The sequence below is a fragment of the Geotrypetes seraphini genome, chromosome 6 (genome assembly GCF_902459505.1).
Source record: "Geotrypetes seraphini chromosome 6, aGeoSer1.1, whole genome shotgun sequence".
Taxonomy (NCBI): Eukaryota; Metazoa; Chordata; class Amphibia; order Gymnophiona; family Dermophiidae; genus Geotrypetes; species Geotrypetes seraphini.
In genome coordinates this window covers 196,911,950-196,930,546 of record NC_047089.1, presented here as the reverse complement: position 1 = coordinate 196,930,546, position 18,597 = coordinate 196,911,950, and the positions used below count along the sequence as shown (strand labels likewise).

Genomic DNA, 18,597 nt, shown 5'->3' with positions numbered 1-18,597 from the left:
CCTATTGTTTTAAGGGAGGGTATGACTAATAAGTTTTGGGAGGATGATCTCAGTGAACGAGTAGGATTGTAAGGAATTAACATTCTTGATATAAACGGAGGCTCGTTATGAACTAAAGTTTTAAAAATAAGAAGCAATACCTTGTATAAAATAGGAAGCCAGTGAGCATCGATAAATAGGGGCGTAACGTGATCAAATTTCTTTGCATTATAAATCAATTTAATGGCGGTGTTTTGAATAATTTGAAGACGTCGCTTTTCTTTTAGAGAGATATTAAGTAGTAGAGAATTACAATAATCAATTTTTGTTATGACTAATGAATGGATCAGAATATTGCGTGATTTAGGCTCCAAAAATTTGGTAATTGATCTTATTAGCCACAGTTTATAAAAGCAAGATTTGACTATATTATTGATGTGTTCGTGGAAAATCAGTTTATCATCGATTATAACTCCCAAAATTTTTAGATTGTGGACAATTTCTATAGTATTATTATTAAGGACAAATGGCATTTTAAGAGTTATGTCATTTTTCCAGTTAAAAATCATAATTTTTGTTTTCTTGATATTTAGCGCTAATTTATTCATGTTAAGCCAATTATGTACTAGATCCAGTTTTTTATTTATAGACAATATGTCTTCCTGGTTTTCGGGGTCAAAGGGGTGCATTAGTTGGATATCATCTGCGTATGAAAAAGAGGTGAAACCGACTGACTGACAGAGACTCAACAATGGAGAGAGAAAAATATTAAATAAAAGTGGCGATAAAATTGATCCTTGAGGGATACCAAAGGATGTGGAATAAGGATTGGAGTGTTCATTATTGAACCTAACTAAAAAAATACGATTAATAAGGTATGAAGAGAACCATCCGAGGACTTGATCACAAATGCCTATTGATTCAAGTCGACTAAGTAGGAGATCATGATCAACTGTATCAAATGCAGCAGATATATCTAATGAGAAAAGAGCGACTGATTTGTGATGATCTAGAAAGTAGTGGATATTATTTGTTAAACCAATCATGGAATATTCAGTATTGTGACATTTACGGAAGCCTGTTTGGTTAGGGTGCAGGACGTTTGTTGTTTCAATGAAATCAGATACTTGGTTAAATATTAGTTTTTCTGTCAGTTTGGCTAAAAAAGGGATGTTTGCGATTGGTCGGTAGTTAGTAGGGTCGCTATTACTGATTTTATAATCTTTAAGTAAAGTAGTAATGACAGCAGTTTTCCATGATGTAGGGACTGAAGAAGTAACCAAGCTCTTTAAGACTATTGAATGGATAATAGGACCTAGCTGTTGGAAAAAAAATTTTATGTAAGAAGGAGGAAAAATTTCAGATCCAGAGCTTTTTAAGTTAATTTGAGAAAAAAGTGTTTCAATGTCATTCAGAGAAGGGAGTTTAAAGTTTGAACATTTAGCTGTTGGAACGAGTTCAGTGCGGTGTATACTGGTGGTGCTGTTAGTTGTATTGGGGAGAAATGTGTTTCGGATGTTTTTGATTTTTTGATTAAGGGCATCGGCTATGTCTTGCGAGTTCAGAGAAATTGTCTGAGGAGATGTCATATTTTTATTTTTGTTCTGTAGCGAGATGGACTTTAAAATAGTGTATAAGGTGGCAGGATTTCTTGCTTTGTCAATTTTATCCAAATAAAATTGAGTTTTTGCCTGATTAATTTTTGTTTTGTAGAGAGCTGCCTTTTCTTTAAAATTTCAGAGGCTTATTGAAGATTTTGTGTGTCGCCATTTTCTTTCAAGGGAGCGAAACTGCTTTTTAATGAGGTGGAGTTCGGCTGTATACCATGGATTGGAAGTTCTACGTAAAGATATGGATTTAGAAATTAAGGGAACTTTACATTCTAAAAGTAGTTGAAGAGAAGAATTCCAAATGCGCAATTGGTCCTCAATTGAATTAGATGTAGCGTTGATAGCGGGTAAATCAAGAAATGGTAAGATATCGTTGGAATCTAAGTTGGAAAAATCACGGTATGAAATAAGCTTGGATTCTGGTTGAGTTTTGTTCATTATTGATTTAGAAAACTGAAAAATAACAGATATAAAACAGTGATCGGACCAAGGAACTGGCGTGACTATTGGAACAGAACATCAAAGTAATGAGATTTAGGAGAGAATATCATGTCTGGAGTGTGATTAGCCGAATGAGTCGGACCAGCTATAATAGGATGCAAGTTTAAAGGTTGAAGAATACTTAATAAATCCTGGGTGTTAGTATCAGAAGGCTTATCAAAATGAATATTGAAATCACCTAAGATCAGAGGAAACGATGAAGTTGAACAGAAGTCAAAAATTAAATCCTGAAGTAACGTTATTTTATTTTGCCCTACTGGTGGGGGGACGTATAGTAATAAGAAGTTAAGGTCAATTTTTGAGTTTAGTTTAAGGTGAAGATATTTGATAATGTTGTTTCCTTTTGAATGATCAATAAGATTAATGAGATTCGTATTAAAAATGACGGCTAAACCACATCCTTTACGATTTATGCGATGGTTACAGAGATAATCATAGTTATCAGGACAGCAATAAGAGAGATAAGCTTTTTCGCCTTCGGAAAGCCAAGTTTCGGTAATAAAAAGTATGTGTAGACCCTGTTGAAGAATGGAGTCTTTTAAAAGATGGTACTTATTCTTGAGAGATCTTACATTAATAAGGCCGAGCTTTAAATTTTTGTTACTTAAGAGCAGATTTGAAGGATTAATTGAAGTGATATTTAGAGTAGCAGGGTTAGAGAGAGAAAATGAGGTAGGAATTTCCAGCAGGCACGGTTGTTGATATCTTAAAGAATTATATTTAAGGGGACAATTGCCCCAGCACACAGGAATATTATTAATAGAAGACATGGTGCTGGTTGAGTCAATGTTCAAAGGTAAATATACCAGTACAATAAAAAATGAACAGAGTGAAATTAGAATTGAGTACCTGAATTGTTGATTAGAATAGGGGAATACAGAGGCATTATGACATTCTTAGTCTTGTTAACCATCCTTTTTAAATAATTTCTAGCATCTTTTTTGCATTTTTGGCCGCCGCCACACATTGAACGGAAGATTTCATCGATTTGTCTACAATGACACCCAGACTTTTTTCTTGGGCATTAACTGCCAAGGTGGACCCTAGCATCTGGTAACTATGATTTGGGTTATTCTTCCCAATGTGCATCACTTTGCATTTGTCCACATTAAGGGATCTTTTATAAAGGTGCGCAAGCATTTTTAGTGCACGCACCAGATTAGTGCCCGCTATAGCGTGTGCTAGCTAAAAAACTACCGCCTGCTTAAAATGAGGCGGTAGCGGCTAGCGCGCGCTATTCTGCGCAATTAAGGCCCTAATGCACCTTTGTAAAAGAAGCCCTAAATTTCATGTCTTCCAGTCTTCCAGTTTTCTAAGGTCTGCCTGAAATTTTTCACAATCTGCATGTTTTAACTACTTTGAACAGTTTAGTATCATCTGCAAATTTAATCACCTCACTCATCATTCCAATTTACAGATCATTCATAAATAAGTTAAATAGCACCAGTCCCAGTACAAATCCCCATGGCATTCCACAATTTACTCTCCTCCATTGAGAAAAATGGCCATTTAACCCTACCCTCTGTTTTCTGATAACCAATTTCTAATCTACAACTGAACACGACTCTTTAATTTTTTGAGGAGATTCTCATGAGGAACTTTGTCAAATGTTTTCTGAAAATCTAGACACACTACATCAACCGTCTTATCTTTATTCACATGTTTATTCACACCTTCAAGAAGTCAAGCAAATTGGTGAGGCAAGATCTCCCTTGACTGAACCCATGCTGACTCTGTCCTATTAAATCATGTTTGTCGACATGTTCCACAATTTTAATTTTTATAATTGTTTTCACTATTTTGCCCGGCACTGAAGTCAGGCTTACCGGTCTATAATTTCTCGGATCTTCCCTGGAACCCTTTTTAAAATTCGTCTAATATTGGCCACCCTCAAATCTTCAGGTACTACAAACAATTTTAGAAATAGGTTACAGATTACTAACAGCAGGTCAGTAATTTCACGTTTGAGTTCATTTAGTATTCTTGGATGTATACCATCCAGTCTGGTCCAGCTGATTTATCTTTTTTAACTTGTCAATTTGGCTTAGTACATCTTCCACATTTCTTTTAGTTCCTCTATATCGTCACCCTTGAAAACTACTAATGGATCAGGTAGATCTCTTTATCTTCTTCCAAAAAGACCACAGCGAAGAATTCATTCTGTCTCTCTACTGTGGCCTTATCCTCCAGGAGTGCCCCTTTTGCTCCTTGATCATCCAGCGGTCCCATGGATTTCCTCACAGGTTTTCTGCTTCTGATGTACGTAAAATAATTGTTGCTATAAGTTTTTGTCTCTTGCAAGTTTCTCTTCATATTCTTTCTTAGCTTTTTTTTTTTTTTTTTTTTTAAATCAATGCTCATTTCAGGATTTGTATAGAATAAATGGTGTATAGTCTAGCCACTTTCTGAGTAACTGCAGATGAAATATTGACTGAAATGTGGTAATTATTACAATGACCTTCCTCCATGATGGGAAATGTGCAAGTACCTTTCTCTTCATATAATAATTTATAGAGACTCATACAGAAGAAATACAGTACAAGGAAGCAGAGACTAAAATAACAATAGATCTTAACTTTTGCATAAGGAGCACTTTGATGAATCAACTGCATTGTCATAGAGGAGAGAAATGATGGATGCTGGTTTTAGTTAGTTATTTGTATGGGTGATTGGGTGGGGGGAAAAAGTTAGCAACGTGAGCTATTGTTACAACAGGTTATTAGTAACCTGTCTCATTGTACAAAATGGAACCTGTGCTAAGAAAGCATGAGTTAGTGATAAAATATCCTTATGGGCTACTGTTAAGATGAGTTAACTATGTCCCTTAATGTGCATACAGTAGTGATCCTTTCAGTACTCTATGAATGTATACTGTATATTGGACAATATGATTCAAGATTCAGAAGAACACCAGATTCATCTGGTGTGATATGACATTAGCTGAGCTGATGTCACCTGCTGGTAATATTTATTGAATAGTGGTGTGGGCAAAATGGGGGGGGGGCAGAGGGTGAGGGGAATATATATGAGGTGTTGTCAAGGGTCTGTAGAATAAGGATTGACAAGTTTATAAGAGGAGGTAAGAAAGGGTTAATAGACAGAGCTTGTAAGAAAGAAAAATGATTAGGGAGGTTTCTAAGGTGATGGGCTGGAGCAGTCACAGGATTGGTTGGATATTGTGACAGGCTGGAATGAGTTTTGAGAGGAAAGGGGAACAGTAGAGTAGTCTCTTCAAGAAAAAATTATCCCTCCCTCCCTCCCTCCCTTCCATTTGTGCTGGTGTTATGTTTTGTGTCAGTGTTGCGGGGTGGGGGTGGGGTTTACAGGTTATATGTCGACTTGGGTTGGGTTGGGTTGATCTTATGGCATTGGGGGGAGGTGGTCACAGCTTTGGGTGGCGCGAAAAATGGTGTTTGGCGCAGTTGGATCTGGGAAATGAGCAGTTAATAAATAAATAAATGTAACACTCGTATGCAATACTGCTGCGAGGGGAAGCATGGCTTTGCATCACTGTGGGTCATGTTTGGGGGAATGTTTTAAGTTTAAACACTTAACGGGAGCTAGTTTTGGCACTGAATAGCTCCCTGGGGGTGTGTGAAATATGCATTAGGATTTGTTGGTTTTTGGACATGGATTGTATTGTAAGTGGAGATAATATTCTGATAGATAATAAAGCTGTGGCCAAATATTTATTCCAATAAAATTGAGTTGTGTGATTGATTGATGGTGATTAGCTTTCAGTTGCAGGTGACGGAAATGCGAATGCTAATGTTATGTGCTATAGTTGGTGAAATAACAATGAATACTGTAATAGCTTTATCTGTTGTATAATTATCATCCAGAGCAACAAAAAAAGGAAAGAGGGGTCCAACCTTGTCTGCAGAAAAAACCAACCAGGAACAAACAAAAACAAACTGCAGATGTGTACAAGATGCAGGCAAAATTTATTGTGACAAATATAAATATATAAAAACTTTTTTACCAAACAAGGGCCCCGACACGGTCCGTGTTTCGGACAAACCTTCGTCGGGGGTCCAATCTGAAAAAAGGTTTGAAAAATATGTCACAAAAAATTGTAGAATAAATTATCATAAACCAAAAGGTCCGATACGCCGAGAATCGCCAACTGCTGTGAGACGCTTTACAGCAGTTGGTGATTCTCGGCGTATCGGACCTTTTAGTTTATGATAATTTATTCTACAATTTTTTGTGACATATTTTTCAAACCTTTTTTCATATTGAAACCCCGACGAAGGTTTGTCCGAAACACGGACCGTGTCAGATCCCTTGTTTGGTAAAAAGGTTTTTATATATTTATATTTGTCACAATAAATTTTGCCTGCATCTTGTACACATCTGCAGTTTGTTTTTGTTTGTTCCTGTATAATTATCATCCATCACTACTATTACTTTGTACATTTCACCAAAGAAGGTGTTTTGGGTTTTTTTTTTCCTTTTCATACAGTATTTCAGGCATTATCCTTTTGAGAACACAAAGTAAAAGATCCTTCTCCTCTCCCTGCCCTTGATAGGATTGTGGTTAATAGCTGCCAAAGAGATAGGATCTCCTCCCTGCCCTTGGCAGAAACAGTGACCATTTAATTTGGCTCAGACTGAGAGGCTTATGATGCTGATAGAGTCATTAATTTCCTATCTATAAGGCCAGCATGCTGAGGAGAAAGGGAACAGGATCTCTGGCCTCATGGAGGGAAACAGAAACAACTGGCTAACCCTGAGTCAGTCCTGGAGACGAGGGAGAGACACAGTGTACCAAGGAGGACGTACAAGTCTGAGAGCTTAAGAGTGAACTTGAAAAGCATAGAGGGGCACTGGATATTTAGGAGACACAAGACAGAGGAATAAAATATGAAGGAAAGAGAGCATAGGAACAGGTATAGAAGACAGAGTACAGGGGAAAACTGAGGAAAAGGAAAGGTGCAGATTGTACAGGAAAGATAAAAGGGGCAGAGAGGAGTGAAGGGCAAAGAGAACAGGAAAGATGTAGAGGACAAAAAGAACATATAAGATAATGAATCAAAAGAGTGTGTAAAAGAACAGATGGGGACAGATATTTCGCAGGAGAAAAGAAGCAGAGATAAAAGGAAGAAGTAAGGGAGGTAAGGGACAGAGAGCAAAAGAAGGAACTGGAGATGTTGAGAGTACTAGAGGAAAGGAACACAGCATAGGAAGAGATGAAGGGGTTGTTATTGCTTGAGAAGAGAGAGAATAAAGAGATAATAGAGAGAGAGCACAGGGGGAGGTATGGGAATTCTGAGTGCAGGAGGAAAAGATTCAGCATTGTAGGTAGTGAGGATTAGGGGACAACAGGGAACATAGGGAGAGGAAAAACAGGAGACAGCAAGGAAATATGAGTATATATATATAGACTACTAGCTGATGCCCCAGCGTTGCATGGGTATTTAATTATAGCAATAACACTGTAAATGGATTCAAATAAAGATACTTTATAGTGGTGAATGAAATTATTTTTTTACAGCTTTATAAAAAGTACAATATTCAAATTATAAAGTGAAATATTTGACAAAATGAATACAATACAACTAACACAAAACTTGATTATAAACAACATTTTTAGTTTCACCTCCAGGAGCAAGAACATATACATTCTTGGGTGAACCCACCCTTGAGCAAGCAACATAGAGTTGTCCATGGGAAAAACAGGGGGATCTTAAATCCACTCCACAGTATGTAATAGTCTGTCCCTGTGATTTGTTGATTGTGATAGAGAATGCAAGTCTCACTGGAATTTGCAATCTCTTAAACTGAAAAGGAAGATCTGTTGGAATAAGTGGTATCCGCGGGATAAATACGGTTTCACCTTGTCCCTTTCCGGTTAAGATAGTCGCTTCAATTACATTGGCCAGAAACCTCTTTACACAAAGCCTTGTGCCATTGCAAAGTTTTGGTGGGTCAAGGTTGCTAAGTAAAATAACTGGAGATCCCACAGCTTTTTACATTTTTTCCATTGACTTGAATGGGTGAAATCTGATTTTCTGTTTGTAGCTCCGCCCACGTGTGCAGGTGGGCCGCGAGACCCCCAGAACATATCACCCCAGGTAGTGAGGGATCTGCATACCAAGTTTAGTTCAAATCGGTCAAGCCGTTTTTGCGTGATCGCGGCACATACACACACACATACATACACACATACCTCCGATTTTATATATATAGATTGCAACATTCTCTATCTCCCCTGCCCCACAACCATGATTAAACAACCACAAACAGTCCAAAACACAGCTCTGAGACTCATCTACTCACTGAGGAAACACGACCACATCACCGAGGCATACCTCCACTCACACTGGCTACCAAATCAAGCAAGAATACAATTCAAGTTCTACTATCTACTTTTAAAACCATGAACGGTGACAGCCCAACATACCTGAACAACCGCCTAATCCAAACCACCTCAACCAGACAAAGGAGAACCCACTCTCCATTCACATCAGAGAAGTCAAACGGAAAAAACTGTACGATGGCCTCCTGCCACACAAGCAGTGAGATTGGACCACCAACTCTCCACTTTGCTGATAACGACTCCAGACTACAGAACATTTAGAAAAGAAATACAAGTGATAGTCAACAAGAACGACAAGCCCATCGATCGAACCCAGCCCAGGGGTCGAAGGTACAAGAGAGCAAAAAGGAATAAACTCGGCTGGGCTAATGTTGAGTTTGTACACTGGATGGTTGTGACTTTTTCACTGTCAATAAAAGTATGTTTTTTAAAAAAGAAAATAAATAAAAACCATACTATTAAAAAAAAAACCCTACCATCCAACAATTCCTTGAAATCAACCTAACACCATCACTATTCTCAAAAACAATCTAACACCACAAGAACCACCTCATCTCTTTGAACCAACCTCACTATTCTCAAATTCCTCTGGAAATGGAAATATATACCCTTATGTAATCTGCCTTGAACTGCAAGGTAATGGCGGAATAGAAATCACTAATGTAATATAATAAAGAGAGAGAGCACAAGAAAAGACTGGCAAATGAGGAGAGAAGATAAATGCAGGAGAAAAGAAAAAGAGAGATTGAAGTGATGTAAAGGAATGGGGCTCTCCTGTAGATCCTCCCTTCTTTACTTTATTTAACAGTTATTCTTATAATCCACAATACCTTACATAAATTCTTATATACCACAGCTACCTTGTGGTTCAGTGCGGTTAACCTTAGTTTTATGCAAATTACATCTTGTAAGATAACCAGCAATCGCTGGTAAATAACAATCTATTACTATACAAAGTAGCAGATAACATAATCAGAGATTCCAGATACATACATTTACTCTTACTTCAAGTAAATAGCTAAATAAACAAATATTTCTTTAAAATATATTTTTAAACTTTCCTAGATAGTAGATAACTTTGTATATACCGTTGGATAAGTTTGTTCCAAATTAGAGGTATCTGATTGATAATACTCTGACCTGTTTTGGTAATGTGCTTTTTATTTCTTTCATTTATATTTTTACCCTTTCCACCCTTTTTCCTGAATGAAAAGGACTAGAGTTTTAGATGGAGCTCATGAAATACTTCATCTGTGCAAGAATTTTGTGATTGGGATGAAACATATGACAGCTTTTGGTGAAGACTAATGCTGTTTGTTATTTTATCTTGTTATAGGGTAACAGCCAAAACAAATCATTCTAACAGCAAACACTGTGCTAAAGTATGTTGTATTGTAAAACTCGAAAGAGCTTTTCTCTTAGATAAATAGATAAATTAATATTTAAATATGTAGTGTAACTTTATGGATATAGGGCTAATAGTGCAAAACCCTAGTTTCACCAAGAGACTAGTTCCGGGGTGGGGGTGGGGTTGCTTTCTTAAAATCTTTCCTGTACAATGCTTCAACTATAAAGTGTTCATTTATGATGGTTCTTTTGCTTTTATATAAAAATCTGATAACTATTATGATACTATCACTAGGAGTTGTCAGTGCTATTTTGGATAATGGCAACAGTGAGGACAGGCGTGACTGGGGACAATGGCATAGCGAGGGTGAGAAGCACCCGGGGCGGTGGCATCCCTGTCCCCCCCCCCCCCCGCTCCTTCCCCGATCCCACCTGCTACATGCACCTCTCCCCTTTCCTTCCTCCATACCTCTAGCTGAAGTGGTTGCTCATGGTGGTCAACCATGTGATCCTCATGACCCCATCATCTCTCCTGTTGATGTCACTTCCTATGCACAGCACCTGGAAGTGACATCAGTGGGAAAGACGATGGGATGGCGAGGAGCATGTGGTTGAGCACCGCAAGCAACAACTTCAACTAGAGGGAAGGGAGAAGGGAAGGAAGCAAGCATGTGGCGAGCAGAGGGGTGGGAAGAGATGGGGGCAGAGAGGAGGGGTGCTGGAGCCTCTACCAACATGGCACCCATGGCGGACCACCCCCTCACCTCACCTTACTACTCTACTTACAGGGGATCACGCCTATCCTGTTACCATTGAACCACCAGAGACTTATGCTGATCAGACTAGGGTCTAAATTGAGGAGTTAGGTTGAGCAGTGGAAGATGGGGGTCTAGCTTGGGGGGGGGGATTGGGGTGAGCATCAGGATGTTGAGTGAGAATTAGAGGTGGTAATGTTGATTAGGAAGTTGGGGTGGGCATCAGAGGATGTGGATGTTAATAAGAAGGATGGGGGTGAGCATCAAGTGCTTGACAGCACTGATGACTCCCTTAAGATGTGATCTGGGTGAATCAGGCCACAGATTGGTGAACCAATGCTCCTAGGCTGATGGAATAATGCTGCTCACAAGGAGGCTTGCAAGCAGCAGCATTTCTTTACCTTGGGAATCAGCGACTTGTGGTATTGGGATACCACATATTGGTGACTCCTTTGGTAAATCAAGGTGATCTAAAGCTTGCTTTTTACCATACCTGGATAACTTCTCCCCTGTATCAGATAAGCATGGAGTAGGATAGGTGATAAACTAAGACAATTTTTTAAAGAAATTTCAAAGAAGCCATCTTTAACTGTTGGACTAGTTTATATGGGGGCAATTCTAGAACTAGGCACCAGGAGGTCCCCTGGTAGAAGTTTCTTCATGAAAAAATGAAGATGCCTACTTTCCTTTATAGAATACCAAAGTGAAAATACCTACCCTTAAATTAGACACAAGCTCCTTACACCGGCCATAGAAGGAGGAATGTGGAGTATTAGTGCTTGTTCAATGCTGTACAACCTTGGATAGAAAGATTCTTTGAAAGCAGTAGCTGTTTTGCACTTATCTTCCATGAAAAGAGTGGAAGCAACCCATATCTGTCTCTGAGTGCTTATTATGACAAACTTCAATATCAGGATCTTGAAGGGAGCTCCCTTTATTCTGGAAAGAACCTGTTCCCTTGGATAAGAGTGTGCTTACAATGATGAAGAGGGAAGAGGACTAGGAGAAATAAATGTTCCTCGAGGTCATTGGGGAGTGAATCTATCAATGCACTGCCCCACAAGGAGGACACTCTCTTCAACCTTACATGCGTAATTTTATAAAGGCGCATAGATTCCACTGAAAAGTTAGCCCAACCAACAAAGTTGAGACAGTCTCCATCGAAGGCTATACACTTAGTCCAGCAATTTTCTACTTTTTCATTCCCTATTTATCCAACGGAATGAAAACTGTGGAAAAATCACTGGACTAAGGGCTCCTTTTACAAAGCCGCGTTAGTGGTTTAACACGCGTAATAGCGCGCGCTAAACTGCCGGCTACGCTAGACGCTAATGCCACCATTGAGCTGGCATTAGTTCTAGCTGCGTAGCGCAGGTTTAGCGTACGCTAAAAAGCTGCATGCGCCAAAACCGCTAACGCGGCTTAGTAAAAGGATCCCTAAGTGTATAGCCCCTTCTAGTCTATGTATGTATGTTGTAAACCACTTAGATTTGTAGATATGCGGTATTAAAGAAATTTTTTAAATAAATAAGCGTGCGCCTCTGCCCTCATATCCTAAGCACTCTATCATTACCCTCATTGAAAAGTGTTATAAAATATTGTTTCTATGTTGTACCTGCTGGCTATTTTCAAACAGAAAATGGATGTGTTTTTTCTTAGAAAATTTAGAAAGCATGTGTGGACTTCACTGTTTGAAAATCATCCCTTAAAAGCTCTTATCAGAACCTCAGACCCTGACATCCCAAATAGTTAGTTCCTAAAACTATATTTCACTGCTATGCTAATTTGCTTCTTGCACTGTATTAATATAATTCAGATCTTACTGCAATTAGTCCTGTGCCCTGTATTTTCATTTATATAATGGATCCCTGGATGCAGTAGCTTAGTAAGGGAGGTGCGGGGGGGAAGGGCGGTCTGCCCCGGGCGTGGTCTTCTTTGGTGCACTGGCACCCCTCCTGCTCTCCACTCCCCTTCCCACTCCTCCTCCTGCCATGCGCACACCCATTACCTCCCCCCCCAGTACCTTTTTTACTTTGATATGAGCATCCATGAACTTGATGCTCGCATCGGCTTCAGCGCTCTCTCTGACGTCAGTTCCAGGACCCGCACCTAGGAAGTGATGTTAGAGACAACACCAAAGCCGACGCGAGCAGCAAGTTCGTGTTTGCTCATGCCGAAGATAAAAAGGTATGGGGAAGGGGCGTGCACGCGCACGGCAATGGGGGGCGTGGAAGAGGGCGGGAGAGGGGTGCTTCTCACCCCTGCTACGTCACTGCCTGAATTACCCCATTTGCCCTCTAGTAAAGGCAGTAGTGGACAGCAAATCTGAGATGGAACAGATCTTTAGATTTGTGGGATTTGAGAAATTCTCTGTGTTAACTTTTTGTTGTTATTTAGCTGACAGCACTTTCAGGTCGTTTTACAAAGGTGCACTGCCAAGTTGCTCATTCTGTTCTCACTTTGGTGCACTGTGAGATGGAGAAAGCGTAGTTCCAAGGTGTGTCTTTTAATAAAATGAAAATGAGAACTTTCATCTGAAAATATAAAATAAGTTTCTAATGCAACATCTGTTACACTTAGTAAGGAAGACAGAGACATATTTTATATACGAAGACAGAGTGTGAATTTTATATGGTTAGCTGTGATGTTCACTGCAAATTACTTCCTAATTGTCAGGGAAAGAATCCTGCCACTGCCTGAGCAGTTTTAATACTGAAAAGTGAAGTAGATTGAATGTTTTGAATCTTAATCCAGAAGGTAGGGCAGCACTTGCTTCATAAAGCTCTGAAACCCAGGTGTGAATTTCATCTTCAGACTCTACATATGTAATTACAAATCTGCATTACTTGTTGCAGGAAAGGAATCGGTCTTTTTTGGTAGACCAGGACCTGGCAGATAGCTATGAAGATCACTACTGTGGGAGATTGAACAAATCTCTTAACCTGGATAAAGCTCAAAGCTTGGTTCTACGGACTTCGTAAATTACTGCGTGTGACTTCAAGGGTCTAGGATAACTCATCGTGGCCATTTCAGCGTTAAATCAGCCTTGATGATTCGACCTACACACCAGCATAGGATGGGACAATTCATGCCTCATTTGGTGGGGGGCCAAAAAACCCATCACTTGTGATACTTTTAAAGCTGGCTTTAGAAACATTTCTCTTTAACCCTTTCAGGACCAAGGGACATATTTGTCCCATAACTTTAAAATCCTATAAATTTTGATTGGGATAGTCTACAGTTCTAAATTTGATATGTACGGATTCCATATGATACTGCCTTTATGTAAACAAACTGGTTCCGACATTCATTCATTAGCGTCGTTGCTAGATTGACGAGAAGATTCACTTGCCACACTGTCCATAAGCCAGAAGTGTGATTTTTTTTAAATAAAAATAATGATATTTCACAAAAAAAATCAATTTTTTGGCATCTGCAAGCCCTTTTTACCATAAAAATGTCATCAAAACCACAAAAATTGGCCTACGATCCTTATGGTCCTGAAAGGGTTAAAGATGCATTCACTGAATAAATCCTTGTATCTTAATTTCCCTGAGGTCTGCTGTTGGGGGAATCCTTAAGGTTGCAATCATTAGATGTAGTGGCACAAAGGTCCCCGGGGTCTAGAGTGACCAGGCTACCCAAATCAGAAAGGAGACTTTTTGACCAGTCCTGGGTTTCTGACAACCTCATCTTGGCGCATTATAGGACCTGCAGTACTGATTTCAATGGATACAATCATGGACTACAAATACTACACTGCTTTGGGATGTAATTTTAAAGCCATGGCTGGCCAAAAAGTTTCCCTTATGGGATGGATAATCTGCTCACCTTACTGGGGTCGGCCAAAGGCAGCCTGGCTTTAGTGCTGCTGCTACCGGCAACCCAATATAAATTTGGAGGATCATGGGGGGAATGCGGAGATGTGCAAATCAAGATGGGGAGGGGGAGGCTGGGGGAAGGAAAGAAGAAAGAGAGATGCCAGACCATAGGGGGTATTGATCCTTAAACCAGAATGGAAGGAGACTTCAGCAGGTGGTCCCTGTCATTGGACAGTCTTGGGCTTTTTGCTGGGCTCAAAGTATACAAGTAGTTACCTAGTTTGCATAGCCAGAACAAAGGAATATCTGAGATCTTAATTATCTCTCTTTATTCTTCTCCAACATGTTATACCACTTGATCAAACATAGTTCTCTTGCTTGTATCACAGACCTCAATATCCTTATGAATGGTATTTATTACATCATCCTGAACTTTCCTATAGGCCTTACCCCCATCCCCCTCTACTTGCATATGCAGAAATATTCAGCTCCTATCTGAATGCTAACTTAAATGGAAAAAAAACTACTGCAAAACTGGAAGTCTTTAAGCAAGAGTTTACATTACCATTTGCATTTCTCAATGTATAGCTGCAACTAGTGTAGTAGAGCAGTCCTGTGTTTTCAGAGCATTTTTCAAAATTGCACAGGGTACGTTCTGCCTGCAGACTTCTTGCCACTTTTCCAAAGAAAAATTTGTGCATGCCTTCATGTTGACATTTGCCACAGTGATAAAGAATCCATAGAAATTTACAACTACTCTTTGCATAGTTCTGCTAGTCATTTGTTGTGGTATATCAAATTGTGAATGAATGACTAATGATTTTTTTTATGAGGCACATAGCATTAGACCTGCAATCTGTGTGTAATATTACTACTACTAATCATTTCTATAGCACTGTATATCAAAACATAGAAGAGTCAGTCCCTGTTCAAAAGAGCTTACAATCTAGTCAAGACAGACAAACTGGACAAGAAGGTGCATCAATATACAGTGCTCAGGAAGGGGAATTACAGAGGGACTAATAAGACAGATATTGGTACTAGAAGATGGGTTGGAGTTTGGAACTGAAAGCATCTTCAAAGAAGTGGGCTTTGAGTCTGGATGTGAATACAGCTAGAAAGGGAGCTTGATGTACCGAGTCAGGCAGTTTGTTCCAGGCATACGGTGCAGCAAAGTAAAAGGAACAGGCTGGAGATGGCTGTAGAGGAGAAGGGTGTAGATAAGAGAGGCTTATCCTGTGAGTGGAGTGCTGGGGGGGGGGTAAGAGATGAAAGAGGAGAGATACTGAGAAGCTGAAGAGTGAATGCACTTGTAGGTTAGTAAGAGGAGTTTGAACTGTATGTGGAAACAGATAGGGAGCCAATGAAGTGACTTGAGGAGAGGGGTAATTTGGCATAGTGACATTGGTGGAATATGATGCGACAGCAGAGTTCTGAATAGATTGAAGGGAAGAAAGATATTATACTTCCCTGATTAATAGATACACAGGAGTGCCACTTTTTCTAGATATGGATAAAAGTCTTTACTTTTTTCCCACAACAAACATACTTTCAGTTGTTATAATGGTAGAAATGGCTTTGCGAACTGCCTTTTCCGGTTTGAAGGAAAATGAAAGCGCTTTCATTTAATGCAGTGCAACACCACTTCCAAAGGAAGAAAGTAACATCTGTTCAATGCCAGATGTTAATTGTATTTTGTGTGTGGCATATTATTCTGTGTGCGTGGTTTCATTAAATGCTGGCATCCAACAGAATTTCAATAGATAGAACAATAGTGAAAGAAGTTTCATGTTAGTGATGTGAAATAATTTTGATTCACGGTCTTTCCTGTTACTCTTAAGAATCCAGTACAAGTTCCAGATAAAGGGTTGTTTTTTTTCCAGATGTGCTTTTCAAATAATCATTTTCTCATCCCTTTCACCTATCATAGCTATGTTTTTTCCTAAACCAATCTGTTTCTTATTTCAACTTCACCTAAGAGGGACGTTTTCTTCACTTAATATACGGATTTATATCTTCTTTGGCAGATACTAATCTAAATTCACTAAAACCACGTGTGGATAGTCCCCAGGTGGCTTACTCAGCTTATCAAAGAAGAGACTCAGACAGACACTGCCAGCTCTGCACCGCCTGGTTTAACAACCCGATGATGGCACAACAACATTATGATGGCAAGAAGCACAAAAAGAATGCTGCCAGGGCTGTTCTATTAGAAGAACTGGGAAAGACGCTGGACACTGGGGAACTGAAAGGTGAGACTCCACATTGTGAGCCATCAACCTTTTGCTAGAAGCAAAGCCTTATTTCAAGGGTCTCTTCCTCCAGAAATGGATCACAAAGCAGCTCCTGTAATGATTATACACAGTAAGGATGATTTTATAGCAGGTCACCTAAATTTGGAGCTCAAAGAGATACCTATTCTATAAAGACACATAAGATGCTAGGGGTAAATTGACACAAACTGCAGCTAGATTGAATCTTTGAACATTTCCACCTGATAAGGAGTAGGTGTAAATGTTAGCATATAAAGTATAGTTCCAGGAAAACAAGAGATACCAACGTCCCAAAAACTCGGAAAGTAGGAAACAAACAGCAAAGGAGTCTCTGCTCCCCAATCACTTTTATTGCAGCCAAGTTTTTGTTAGGTCCACAACATTGGCTTTACAAGAATAGTGTACATACCATCATTCAGATTTCAGACTCCTGAGGCAGGCTCACTGGGGCCGAAACATGATCGTGTCGAGTTTTGATACACAATAAAAGTGATTGAGCACCAGAGTCTCCTTCGCTGTTTGTTTCCTACTTTCCAAGCATGTAAAGAATACACATAGGTTATAAGTATGCACATAAATTGCAATTTCACCTGTGCTCAGCCCAGACTATGTCCCGGAACATGCCTACATGGAGTCCATTTAACAGTAACTGCCTGATTCTCTAAACGGTACCGTTGTGGCGGCCGCCTTAAAAGCAGTGCTGATCGCATGTCAATCTCACGATGGCACAGTTTAGAGAATTGTGCCTCCGGCAAAGACAAGGACAGGAAATGTAGGCTAGGGTTTTCCAAGCCTACATTTCTGGCATCTACCTTTGGCATGAATCGCGCCTCCAAAAGTATCTACCATAAATACCTACTAACTTTAAGAAGCCTTCTATTGCACTTATCATGTTTTGTTTTTTATTACCACATAATAAATATATTTATATCACATTGATTTAAATAACATATTACCAAACCACACTCTCTGTGAACAAATCACACTACACAACTATTTTCTTTATAAAATAGCTCAACAGGAACATCCCATTGGGCCAGAAAACCTGGACTGGAGCAAAGCCTTTTCAGTTTCAGTTCCTTTCAACACCACATTGTCCCATTTTAAAAATTATCGCACGTTCTCTTGCTGTATTGCAAATTGTTGCCACAGTCTTATGTTGCTCAACCACAATGATTATAGTTTATGCTTTCTGATATCACCACTGGACTCTACAATCATGTTGTTCAGTCAGCCCAACACAGGCTGTGTTTTTCTGGATCAGCGTCTTCAGGAGCCACGACTGCTTCAGGTTTTCACTGAGTTATTTCACCTCTGCAATAAATTTCAATTTACTAGTCTAGTTCCATCTGCTTATTATTCTAATACTCTACAGTTTGACTTATAAATAACTATTTCAACATATATGAATGAAATTTATCTTATAACAACAGCAGCAGCATGCGGTTCAAAACCTCCGTAGCAACTCTCTCCTCCTCCAAACTAAAGACAGATTACACCTTCCCACCATGCATTGCCTCATATAGACTGACCGCCATTTACCTAAATTATCTCCACCTGACACTTTCCTCCTCATAACACATGCCACACCACCTCCTTATTTAATCCTGCTGGTTCAACAGTTTTCTGTTGATGAATCAGCCGCTGTTCTTTATGTAATAACACGTCAGTCACATTCCCTCCCCTTTTCAAATTCACATGAATCAGTACTACAAACCTGACATCACTCACTTGATGACCCGCCTCAACCCAGTGGCTAACCAATGGCATATCAATCTTACCAAGCGTTACCAAGCAATAGAAGTTAGTAGGTATTTATTGTTGAGTTAGCTGAAGTCATTTTAAGTGATTTAAAGCCCTGTTTGTACTAATTGGTAATCCAAAAGTATCTACCGGTGCCTAATGCCACTTCCTGTGTTAGCCATGCCTACAGTGCCAGGTGCCAATAGGCACCTCTGGAGGCACAATTCCGGTGCTGCTTGTTTAGGT

General features: G+C 39.4%; 1 protein-coding gene across 2 annotated transcripts in view; it reads left to right on the top strand.

Moving 5' to 3' along the window:
* The window catches only part of ZMAT4 (zinc finger matrin-type 4), a 446,679-nt gene that overhangs the window by 320,824 nt on the left and 107,258 nt on the right, over nt 1-18,597 (top strand). For both annotated transcript variants that reach the window (XM_033947497.1, XM_033947498.1), the window contains exon 5: nt 16,363-16,587. In XM_033947497.1, coding sequence (XP_033803388.1) covers nt 16,363-16,587 — 225 coding nt within the window. The remainder of the gene's footprint in view (nt 1-16,362; nt 16,588-18,597) is intronic.